The sequence below is a fragment of the Coturnix japonica genome, chromosome 2, assembly GCF_001577835.2.
Source record: "Coturnix japonica isolate 7356 chromosome 2, Coturnix japonica 2.1, whole genome shotgun sequence".
Lineage (NCBI taxonomy): Eukaryota > Metazoa > Chordata > Aves > Galliformes > Phasianidae > Coturnix > Coturnix japonica.
In genome coordinates, this window is record NC_029517.1 from 60,469,990 (window position 1) to 60,482,952 (window position 12,963).

Here is a 12,963-nt window from a genome sequence, read left to right on the forward strand (position 1 = left end):
GCATTTCAAACACACACACACACAAAAACCACACACACACACAAAAATAACCAACAACCCACCAGACCACACAGAAATTTTCTCTCCTTAATACTTTCAGAACAATTAAGAAATTCAAAAGGCTCACCTCAAAAGAAATGGTACAAGGGGGTAAAACTTTCAGATCAAAGAGGTCAGTATCACAGATGTCAGTGGCTTATTTTCTATTGCTGCAAGTGGTTATACCAAGGCTAGAAAAAGAACAAAGTAGAAGCATCCATGTCTTATCTGACATTTATATTACTGTATTTCCTCCTCTGAGGGATGCTGGTGATACGGTGTACAGAATACATCCTACCTAATCTCAACTGTCTAAAAGCTAGACACATCCAAGCAAGATGAGACAGCAGGGCTACACCCTTTGCAGAACAGAAACAGGCACATCCAGAAAGCTGTCCATCCCATCCCCTTACTAGTATTTGAGGTAGATGTGACTATCCACATTTTGCAGAGTGAGTCTGTCTCTTCCTGTTGATCTCAGAAGGGGTCCAGATAACTTAGTTTTAAACAACTATGTTCCCATGTCTAACTTAGGGACAAACAAGTCACACTTGGTGCTTCTGTTCCATTGGAAAAGGATGCTGAAATGAGGTGGGTAGTAAAGCATTCTAACATCTCGAGGACATGCAGATCTCTGGCTACAGCATTTACAGGTGGTCAGGTTTATTATTATTATTATTATTATTAATTGAAAAATAAGGCAAATTTGGAACATCTCTCACAGTCCTCTCATGGAGATTCTGCTCAATTTGTTCAGCAAAATTGAGATATATCCATCAGCCATTAGATATAATTGATTAATCTGTGGAGAACTGTAAAACTCACCACAGTCAGTCCTCAGGGGGATGATTAGCATTTGACCAGAAAAGAAGGGAATCAGACCAATGTCATATCACTAGGGTCAAGCAGGGGAGAAGATATTCCCTAGTGATTCCACTTGTTTTCACTACACATGTATCTTCCTCAGACATGCTCATCACCATATGCTCATTACCATGAGCATTACTGTTGACAAATGATTTCTCCCTCCAGTGATGACTTGAAGACCAGATAGTGACACTCAGACTTCAACAATATAATCATGGCTTGCCCAGATAAGTGCTATCATCTCTTCAGAAAAAGATTCCTACAAAAACAATCTGAACCTCATTTTGCCATTAAATTTATTTTTCAAAACATGATATCATGGCCTTTAAGTGTTGAGCTCACTTTGTATCAAGTTCCTTTCCAGAAAAAGAAATCAATCTAATGCTGCAGATAGTCTTGCACTAGTTAATACAACTGTGCTCATTAATATCAATCTGACATTAAACGATTTCCTGTTTTATGTCAATCGAAAATAATTGATTCTGTGTGCTAAGCAGCACTTTATGTCAATTACTGCTCACACCACCATGCACCATAAGCAGATTTTCAATTAACTCAGCTATATAATTTTCTATTTTCAGGCTGGTTGCAAGGTTTGCATGTGCAGTCACTACTGAGTGAAAAACAATACTCTGGGCAGACCTGAACCACATCTTAAAGTTTAGCAGCAACAAAAAGTGCCTGTAAAGTGCTAGGTTTATTTTCAGATTGAGTAGGTCTAGTGCTTATCAGAAGCCCACAGATATTGCTAAAAACTGACATGTATGTAAGGGTGTTGTACTTTAATGTATAACATCTAATGATGAGTTGCTTTTTCTTTGTTTTATTATCATTATTATTATTATCATTTGGTGGGGTGTTTTTGTCTACAGGTTCAGTGCAAAGTAAGAAAATCCAAGTATCAGAGACGTGACATAATTATTAAGTATCATGCTAGAGTATTCTGTATAACACATTTTTTGTTGTTCATGAAATACTTCAGAAACTCATCCCGTACTTTGTCAGATAATTCTGACAAGCCTATAGCAGAAACACATTCAAAATTGACTCTGTTTCTTAAGTTCTCCAAAATTTGCTCCAGCTATCTCTGTTCCCAACACAGACCTTTTCCTAGCCCTCTTTTATAGTATCACACATCACCTTATGTTCATAAGGACAAGAGTTCTCCCTTGCAGCATAGCCACATAAGGAAGCTATGTGGCTCAAACTAAGGTCTTTATGTGACACCAGAAATAAATCATCACTGGGATATGAAACCAAAGGTTTTGCCATCTTATGATTTTTGTCTGTCAATATACACTAAGTTTCAATAGAATAACATTTTTTTCTGGGGATGTTCTCAGTCCTTGCCATTGCTCTTAACAGGGTTACAATCAAGGAAGGGGTTGGGAAAAAAATAAAAAGTAAGAAGTCTGTTACTGTGCTTTTACTCACACACCATTTTAGAAATACAGTTTTAGAAATGCAGCTGACATGAAAGATAACTTTGATCTGCCTTATCGTCTCATATCAATGAGCTTAGGCATTTTCTGATTTGTTTTGCTTTGCTCTGAAAGAACTATAAAGACAGCAAGATCTGTCTTTTTTTTTCTCCAAGTTTGCACAGCAGAGATGAAATATTGGGCACTGTGGACTTCAGACTACCAAGCAGTAATACATCCCTGCTCCTTGCTGCTGTTCATTTGTAAATATTTGGTCATTTACCATCTCAAAGCAGAATCCAGCTAAGAAATCTGAAATCAGCTTCTAAAAGAAAAAAATGTTGAACATATCAGCTCCTACCCTGTGTGCATACTTCTCCAGGGATAATTACGGAGTAAAATTATTTAGGTTTGGACCAGGGCCTTTGAAGGAATTCCTGCATTTTGAATAAATTATATCTATACACCCACATTAGAATGAGAAGTATAAAATACCTTTTGAGAAACATAATCCTTTGGTGGATTTAATAAAGCCATTGCCATATGGCAATATCTCATAGGTCACAGGCTTTAAGTTATATACTTTATAAGGCAAGCTATATACTTTAAAACACGGTATCCATTGTAAAAGCATGCCAGGAAAGTTCATAAAATAAACTTGGACTTGGAGTGTGTTGAGAATCCATGCCATATCCTAAACTATTCCAGAGAAGGAAGGACTTGAAGTACAGCTTTGCAAACATTTGTAAAGCCCAGCAGACATTAGTATTGTCCTTCGCACAAGTTTCGTCTCATCGCAGATGTTCAAGGTATATAACACATATATAACATGTTTTTGGTGCAGGTGTTTCTCCCTTCCCAGCTCTCATGGAACTACCTCTGTTCTCCAAGCAACAGAGTTGCTATATAATTCTGGGTAAAAATAGGCCTGCTGACAAGAAGCCACCGCTCAGCTTCTTACCAGCTTGACATCTCCTTTGTCTGCTGCACACTCATGCCACAACATCTCTCACAGCGCTCACAAGCAGAAGCATAGTCTAAAAACCTGACGTGCACATTTGCAGTTTTGCAAAACATCTTTTCAAACTTAGAATTTAAACCCTAGCTCAGCACTTCATCTGGGTTTTAATGGAGTTGGGGGATTAACTTTTTTCTTCCTCTCCTCTGTTTTTCTTTCCAGTTACAGTGGTGTTGTTTGCAGCACTGAGACGGCAAAGGAAGAAAGAGCCTTTGATCATTTCTAAAGAAGACATCAGAGACAACATTGTCAGTTATAATGATGAAGGTGGTGGAGAGGAAGACACCCAGGCATTTGATATTGGCACGCTGAGGAATCCCGAAGCCATAGATGATAATAAATTACGCAGAGACATTGTGCCAGAAACGCTTTTTATGCCACGGCGGACTGCAACAACCAGAGATAATACGGATGTCAGAGATTTCATTAACCAAAGGTTAAAGGAGAATGATACAGACCCAGCTGCCCCCCCTTATGACTCGTTAGCAACCTATGCTTATGAAGGAAATGGATCTGTTGCAGAGTCCCTCAGTTCTATAGAATCCCTTACTACAGACGGAGACCAGGACTATGATTACCTCAGTGACTGGGGGCCGCGGTTTAAAAAGTTGGCAGATATGTATGGCTCAATGGACAGTGACAAAGACTCTTAATATGTTGCCTTTTTTTTCCCTCCCTCATTTTCAGAAACAGCATTGAGATACGTGAAGTGGCTATTTCTTTCTATTTCTCCACAGCTCTGTGAAAGGGTTCTCTATTCGAACGGTTCCAGTTGTCTAATGACTGCAGTCTGTGTGGATCAGCTGTCAGAAAACTTTTTCTAGTATCATTTTATGAGCTTCCAAGAGGCAAAGTTCTTATTTTTTAGGGCATCCAAGTTTATCAAGCCAACCTTACAGGCACAGCAGTGGTGGAGGGGAAAAAAAAAAAGATCAGATGGGGAGCAATATTTTTACTTGTTCTGCTTATACTGTAAATTGGAGTATATTACTGTTTAAGCTCACTTGCTCTTTTTACTTGTATTCAGATTATTCAGCTCAGACGACTGCTCTGTTGATTGTGTATTGCACATCCCAATGTAATGAGGTACCCTAGTTTAACCTATGTATTATAGTCAAAAAGTAGTGGTGATGGAATGAAGGTTTATTATACAAAGTAGAGTCAGATGAGAAAAAAACATCCAACACATTTTACTCACGAGGAGGTTAGAGAGGCCTAATGGTCACTTAAATCTAAGTGTTTTTTCAGAACTCGCCATTGCCCCCAATGCACTGAATTGTATTAACACACATATATATAGTTCATTGACTACTATGTATATATTCTTCTGACCTAGCATTGCTGGAGAGATGTGAGTGCATGCATGTGTGTGCGGTCAGTAGCCCCAGTATCTTGTTCTTAGATGGCTTCTAGGAACCTAGACTCCATATTAGACCATGACTTGGAGGAAGGAACAGAAAGCAACTGTGCTTTTCTTTGTACTTGCAGTGGCTTCCACATGCACATCAGTGGTGAAGGTCACTGTGCCGGGGAGGCAGGACTCGGGCTTTTCTACTTCTGCCTGTTCCCAAGTGTAGGAGGGCTGTTGTAGCCTCAGGGTCATCGCCACCCACTGAGTCAAAATAAGAAACTGCAAAGGAGGAAAGAGAACTTCTACATCCTGAGCTCCCCTGGTGGCAGCCCAGGGTGACCTCACTGACTGCCCAGTTTTGCTATCTGTAAAGTAGGGAAATAATGCCTACCTCATCAGGATGTTGCAAGTATTAGATAAGTCACTTGGAAAATGCTTTACAGATGGAAAAATGCTGGCATTCTGCCAGAGGAAGTAATTTCTTATGCTTTTTTTTTTGTTTGTTTGTTTGTTTTTGCTTTTTTTTTCCCTTCCCCCTTCTGATTCAAGCCCTGAATGCACAAATAAGCAAAAATCAATTGTCATTCTAGTGGCCTGAAAAAAGGCAGGGTATATAACTTTGGTGTTTGTTTGTTTTTTCTTTTAATAAACTACTCAGCCAGTGTTGTTAAAGTCTTCACCAGAAGGTGACATTTTAATCACAAGTCTCTCAGTGGGTGTGCTTATCTGCTTTGCCAAGCTAAGTAATTTTTTGTCCACCGGTGGGAGCGCAGGGAGATGTCATAGTCTCAAGCCAGAACAATTTCCTCTACAGCTTGTGCACTATTCGCTCTTTCTGTTGGTTTGTCAAACCTGTACTGTGGCTGTTCTTTAAATCCAGTCATCTAGGAGGTTAGATGGAAAAATAACCCAAAGGGGTAGCCATCAGACATATCCAATTCCAGGAGCTGAAAGCCCCCCTGGGTCCCAAAACAGGGACTTCGCCTAAAGCAGAGCACTGAGGGAAGAAGGATATTTTTTATTTATTTTTTTTTAATATACCTCATAAATAACTGATCTCATGTACTTAATTTTGAAACAGTATTTAACACTAGAATTACAGGCGTGGATCTATTTCCTTCCTCCTCCCCCCTAAAATCTTTAGTGAATCAATTTGAAAACTTAAACTGCTCCAATTTACTCTAAAAATACAGAGACAAGGGAAAAAAGTTAATAGACAGAAAATTAAAAGGGATTAAAAATTAATCCCTGGAATTCATTACTTTCAGAGAAATAAATAAAGAGAGTGGTAAGATTCCAGAGTTTTAGACACATCCAAGCACAATGACAGAAATTCTAGTTTTGTGGGCCCACAACAGCTCAGAGGAGGAACGAGTTGTTCTGCAGTGTCCAGTAGTGCTGGGAAAGGACACTTCTGCAGTGAGAAGCACTACATGTCTGCAGGCTTAGGGAAAGGCAACTGATGCTTTGTAGGTGCCCAGCATTGTATCTCAGATGAGTTTTCAAGAGCAGACGAGTCCAAGATTACAGGGGGAGCTGAGCTCCCAGCCTGTCATGGGTTAGGTGCCAGCTCCATTACATGGTGGGGCTGAGCCTGATGTGCCTACACGATGGCACTGACACAGCTAGGCCCTTCTCATGTTCTCAGTTCTGCTCCACAATTCAAGATTATAAAAGCCTTTGAAAGCCTATCCCTTTGTGGCCTCCTGGAAATCAGAGCATCCAACAGGCAACCAGCCCAAAACCTGGTTCTGGCACAGGAGAGGAACCGCCTGGTTCCTTTCAGACATGGGAGGAGAAGCAGGATCTCAGGAGCACCTGCCACAGTTTCTTTGGAGTGAGCCACTCTTACAGTTGCTGCAGATGCTGTACCCTTCAGGGGACTCTTTTGCCACATACCTGCTCCTTGCCCATCTCTGCATGGGGCTGGCTGCAGCAAATCACAAGCTCAGAGCAGAGTTGGATGCTGAGAGCCATCAGTGAATCCTGACCCTCCTCAGACCACTGGGGACATCAAAGATAGCTGCCGAGCATGTGGCCTGTGGGTTCACAGGCATTTGGTCCCACTAACTATCCTCTACTCACTGTTTAGAAGGGGCTGCTGTCACATGGCTGGAGGCAGCCCAAGAAGTAAGTAGCCTGCCTGCAGCTGGAATGGGAGTGGTCCCCTCATGGAACCTGTGTCAGTTCTTGAGGGAGCTAACACGACAGAAGGACCATGCACCTCCACCAAGTCAGTACAGTTACTTGGTCTGATCTGGTGATTGTTAGTGACAGTTCAACCTCAAGTTTTGTTGTTTTCTTTTTCCCTCTCCTCCCTTTTTTGCTATTTTCCCTTTTCCTGTTGAAAGCTGGCTCTATCCTGCCCAATGAGCTTCCCAGTATATAATAGAGAGGCTGCTCATGCCTGTTGTGTAAATGTATAATATATAAAAGTATGTAATGTCACCACAGTATTACTGTCTCAATAGCAAATGAATTCTCCTAGGAAAACTCAAGGCAAACTCACATCCAAATTCTTTATTATGCATCTAGGTCTTAAAGTCTGTTTTTTTTCCTGCGAATTAGACAGACTTAGTATCTTTCTCAACAAGAAGAATTCAATTATGTCTTTTCCTCTTGCTTGGCAGTACCACAAAGTGCTATTTATAAAATCAGTACCGCATATTAAATATTGAAAGTGCCATATTGCAATGAATACAAAACTTTGCAGTAGTGTTTCTTTGCACCTTGTTGCATGTCGGTGTGCTAGATGACAGAAATGAGTATTTAACAGTACTTTCACACGGTGCTAGAGTTGTCATTTATAGATCAACAATTGTTAGATTAGGGGCTATGAAGTGAGTTTCAAGGCTGTTTTAAGCCTGCTTTTCTTAGAACCATGCCCATTTGAAGAGAATAAACATTACAAGCAAATTTAGTTAAGCCAGGCAGAGATGAGAAATGAAGTTGGCTTTTCACTTGGAAAAGTGTCTGTTTTAACAACAGGGGAGCTATTGAAAGCTACCAAGGAACTCAGTGGAGTTAACATAAAATAGATGCCTGCTTACATGGGAGATGTTTCCAACCCTGCTGTCACAGAACAATAACATCTCTACGCTTGAAATAGAATATGGTTTCTAGTATAGCTATTCCACCCCAACTCCCAAATCAGCTACTGCCTATAAAATGGATTTTTACTCAGAATAATGATTGTTTCAGGTTAAGAATCAGTCTATCCCACAGCAGCAGCAGTATGGGGAGATACAGCAAACCAGATGCATCCAGACATGCTGCCAACACAGTTGTGCCAGGACATCTCCCTTAGTAGACCAGCCTAAGAAGGAGAGCCAAGACAGAAACTTGCCGTGAGCTCTGAACAAGGCAATTTGGGGGTTTCCTGAGAGCTCAGCTGGCAGTACCACAGATCTGAAATGTTTTTCCAGACCTGACATGGATGGATAGACTATCTAAACATGAGAAGAAAAAAGCAGTCATGCCTTTCAGATACTGCTTCTAAAAGATGATCGTTAGGAAAGAATCCCAAGCAGAGAGAAAACATTCCCACAAATGTACCAACACTGGTTATTTTCTATATTTGGCCTAAAACAACTATTTTTTTTTTTTTTTTTCCTCTCTCTATATTTCTTTATTTTTTTTAGCTGCCAGACCTTAGTTCCTTCTATGAAAGGTATTTCACAGTGTTAAATGTGAATGGGAAAGGCAACCTGCAAATGATCCAGTTTTGGAAAGCAATATTGGTTGCATTACAAGCATAAATATTTCCATTTCTCTGAACCAAAAATAAACTAACAGAAAAACATTAACTGGACATCCCTAATCTTACAAAAATTCAATAGTCACAAAGCAGTAAAGCAGGGAGAAATGGCTTTGGGAATGTGTCTAATCATATAGTATGAATAAAGAAGAAGAGGAAAAAAACATTTTGAAGCTAGGCATGCTTCTAAGTCTGATGATTTACCCACATTGAGCAGAGACAAACAGTTAACACAGTAACTTTACCACTTCCAGATTGCTTATAGAAGCCAGAGGGGAATTTGCGTGGATAGCAAGACAGACACCATCTTTCTCAAACAGAGCAAATTAAATCAAGGCTATTTCCATGCAAATTTTTAGAGAAGACAGACCCTTTCTCATGATGATTACTAAAACATGCTAAATTTCTGCACCAGATCTAACTTGATGGTCTTCTGCATTGTTTTCAGTGGGTTATGGACGGTGATTCTGAGCAGGTGATTTCTGTGGACTCTATCAGCTCTTCCTGTCACCATCTGTTTTAAATCTCTCCACATTACATTTGGCTATAAGTAATACTGAACTGTTTTACATGATCACTGTCTCACCTGGATGCTGCTGTCCCCTGCCCATTTGTGTTTTAATTAACACTGCAGTCTGGGCTCCTGTGTCAAATAAGAGCAGACAAATTGACAATCGTTATCCTATTTCTGATGAGTATGAACTGTTTTGTAAGTTGTGAAAGGCAGGGTATTTTTCTGACTCTCTAGGCCTGTGAAAACACAACATCCCACAATAAATGTCAGAGCTACAACTGAAGAACTGAGCACTGTGCAGGCAGCAGAGTATCGGCATGGTTTGCTCAGAGATGATGTAGAATGTCCTCCTTGGAGATCTTCAGGACTCAGTCCTGAGCACCCAGCTCTGTGTGGCTTTGCTGGGGGGTTGGACCAGATGGACCCAGAGGTCTCTGGCAACCTCAACCATTCAGTGATTCCATTATATATATATATATATATATATATTTATTTTTTTTTTTGGTATTTCTATTTTCAGTTTAGCCTTCTTTAGAGGTTGTTTCTCTATTTAAGAGAGATGAAGAACAAAAGTATATTTAATGCCTACAGCCTTGTGCATTGCTCCAGGAGGGGAAAAACACAGCAGCCAACTCCACGCTTTAATGCCAGTCTTTCCTCTCAGCAGTTTTATTTCAGCACAGCTGAGACAATCTTAATCCTGCCCATCATTTTGCAATATTATACTTTTCAGCCCAGACCTGCACTCATCATATACGAAACACTCCCCTGAACAGTTCATAAATTCAGCAGGATGTATCCAAAAGCCTTGACTGGGGTTACAAGGAGTTCAAGAGCCAGAGAGATGGGAGTTTCAGGCAGAAGTATGGAAAATGAATTGCACAGGGTGGGAATTGGGGGGAGGTAATCACTCACATGCAAGGCAGGCCCACGGCACTTAAAAGCCACAAAGCTGTCACATTATACATAGAATTGCTAGATTTCAAAGGAGCTTTTACAGAAGTTGCTCTTATTTTTTTTCTGCATGTCTTCTTTCTTTAAAAAAAAAAAAAAAAAAAAAAAAAAGAAGAGGAAAAAAAAGGAGCTGCAAACTTCACATTTCTCTTCACAAAGTTAATTTGACCAAGAAAGCATAAGTCTCACACACAGATTAATCCTTTCCACTCCCGTGGGCTTTTGACCTTTCGTATGAGGCTGCACTATTTATGTAAATATACCTGGAGACACTTTCTATAAGCTTTTAGTTTTCTACAATCTATTACCTTAGTGTTTATTAAAGGAACAAATGTATAGTATTATTAAGCATTCAGGTGAACAGAACAAAGAAACAACAGTGCAAACATGAAACTGTTCTGGATTTTGACATATAAAAACTCTTCAGAATCACTGTACTGTTTCAATTCTGTGATTACTTTCATTGCTTTGAAAATTAAACTTAAAAAAAAAAAAAAAGAAAAAAGAAAAAAAAGAAAGAAAGAAAGAAAAAAGGCCTTATAATAAATGCTATGTGCATCTTAACTGTGTTACTGAGCTAAATCGATCTGGCAAACTCCTATTGCGATTTGTGATTTTTAAGCCCTTAAAATAAATGCTTTTCGGTATTGATTTTTTTTAATTAAAAATACATCCAAGAATAAATTGAAACCAGTGCCACAACCTGGGAAGATTTACTTGCTTGTATGCCCCAGCTACACAGCCTCTTGCAGTGTGTCCCCTCTTGCAGGGGGGATCCTCAGCATCAGATGGATCTGGTAATCAAGGAGGAACATTTGCGGGCAATAATATTTTTGGCACCCAAGAGATTTACACCTAGAAGCTTAGCTGTATTACAGAGGGATCCATGCTGGAACCATCACCTCTTCTACAGCGTGAATGGGCAGTTTGTTATGGTCAGATGGCAAGTGTGCACTCTCTCCCTTATATTTCTTGTTCACTGTACCGGCTTCTTTTTTGGGGGGAGGGGGGCAGGGGGATTAAGGATTTAATGAGAAACCAATTTGAACAACAATTTCTCACAAACAGAGTGAATTTGCCTTTTTGCAAATTGATTTTTGTAACAAGTTATTTATATGATGCTACTTAATAAATTGTTTTTTTTTCTAACTTGTTTTTTTTTTTTTTCCCCCCCCCCCCCTAATTCTCTCAATTCTGCAGCCGCTTTAGAGCACAGAGGAAAACTGGCTCAGTCTTTCAAACATCATTTGTAAGTGTCTGGCTTGCAACATGCTGTAAGAGCAGTAGGATCACTGCCCATGGTTAGTGAGGCATCCCAAAAGAGCAATATAATTTCAGAAAACATCATTCAGAGATGCTTACTATCAGGAGGATATTAATCCATGAACACAAGCCAAATTTTAACTAGCCCAGGCATCCCTGGAAGCCAGAGGAAGCTTTACGTGAATAAAGTATGTAGAATACCTTTCTTGTAGGATATAAAGATCATAAAATGTAAATGGCACTGTTATTTTTCTTTCACTTTATGAGGTCCGAAAAAAACAAACAAACAAACAACAAAGCATAGTCTTTGTTTATTTAAGGAGAGGACAAATGTCATTTGCATTGTCTTTCTACGTAAGTAGAAAAACCTCCAGATAGAATTATTCATTTAATATTTCCTAAAGGAAATATCTGTCTACATCTCTAGAAATCTGATCATGTTTAAAATTCTTCCTAAACACAAGGACAAAGAAAAGAAGGGGAGAAGTCACAGCAAAGCAGTTCTTCACCAAAAGTATTAAAACTAGCCAAAAAAGAACAACCAGTTAAACAGTGAGAGCTACCTGTAGCTTGCGAATGAACTGAGGAATTTCTGTAACCAATTAAAGTAATCAGCTTAAACATCCGCCTGTAATCTTTGGTGGACTTCAGGAAGAAAATTTACATATAATTAGCCCAAAGCATCTTTTTTGAACATTCAACGATAGTTCATAAAGCTATAAATACACAGGTTGACATGGTAACTAAAAGCATTCGCTTATTTTTATTTCATTATCTGAACACCAAACCATGGAGAAAAAGCCCTGCAGGTGGAGGACACCTCTCCTTCCCTTACATCTTTTGGTAAGGTCACACAGAAGCCAGCATGGAGGGGTTCTAGATGCCCTGTTTCTTGATTCTGTTACATTTTGTTTTGAGAGCAGCCTTACAGGATTACAAAAAAAAACCAAAAAAAAACAAAAAAACAAACAATAAGCTTGAATTCTTTTAAACTAAAGATTAGCAGCAGCAGAAGGAATCCTGGTTCATAGAATCATAGATTAATTAAGGTTGAAAAAGACCAATAAGATCATCAAGACCAACCTTCAACCCATCATCACTGTTCCCACAAAACCACATCGCTCAGTGCCACATCTACACATTTCTTAACACCTCCAGGGATTGTGACTCCACCATCTCCCTGGGCAGCATGTTCCAGTGCCTAACCACTCTTTTGGAGATTTTTTTTCCCTAATATCCAACCTGAACCTCCACTGGTGCAGTTAAAGGCCATTACGTCTAGTTCTATCACTGTTACGTGGGAGAAGATGCTGACACCCCTCACCTCACCACCACCTCCTTTCAGGCTGCTGTAGAAAATGATAAAGTCTCACATGAGCCCTCTTCACTCTAAACAATCCTAATTCACTCAGCCACTTTCCTGCAAACCCTTCACAGCTTTGTTGCCCTTCTCTGGACATAGTCCAGGGTCTTGGTGTCTTTCTTGTACCGAGGGGTCCAAAAGTGAACACAGTAGTTTGAGCCACAGTGTCACCAGAAACAAGTACAGAGAGAATATCACCGCCCTGCTCCTGCTGGCTATGCTACTTCTGATGCAGGATGCCACTGGCTTTCTTAGCCACCTGAGCACAATGCTGATTCACATTCAGATGGCTGTCAACTCACACATCCAAATCCTTTTCTTTTGTGCAGTTTTCCAGCCATTTCATCCCAAGCCCATAGCATTTCATGGGGTTGTTGTGACCAGAGCGCAAGACTCAATATTTGGTCTTGTTAAGG

General features: G+C 39.8%; 1 protein-coding gene across 1 annotated transcript in view; it reads left to right on the forward strand.

Moving 5' to 3' along the window:
- Positions 1-10,032, forward strand: part of LOC107309558 (cadherin-6) — a 103,321-nt gene extending 93,289 nt beyond the window's left edge. Inside the window, exon 12 of the mRNA XM_015854470.2 lies at positions 3,508-10,032. Within this exon, the coding sequence (XP_015709956.1) occupies positions 3,508-3,998 (491 nt within the window). The 3' untranslated portion in view covers positions 3,999-10,032. The remainder of the gene's footprint in view (positions 1-3,507) is intronic.
- The last annotated feature ends 2,931 nt before the right edge of the window (positions 10,033-12,963 follow it).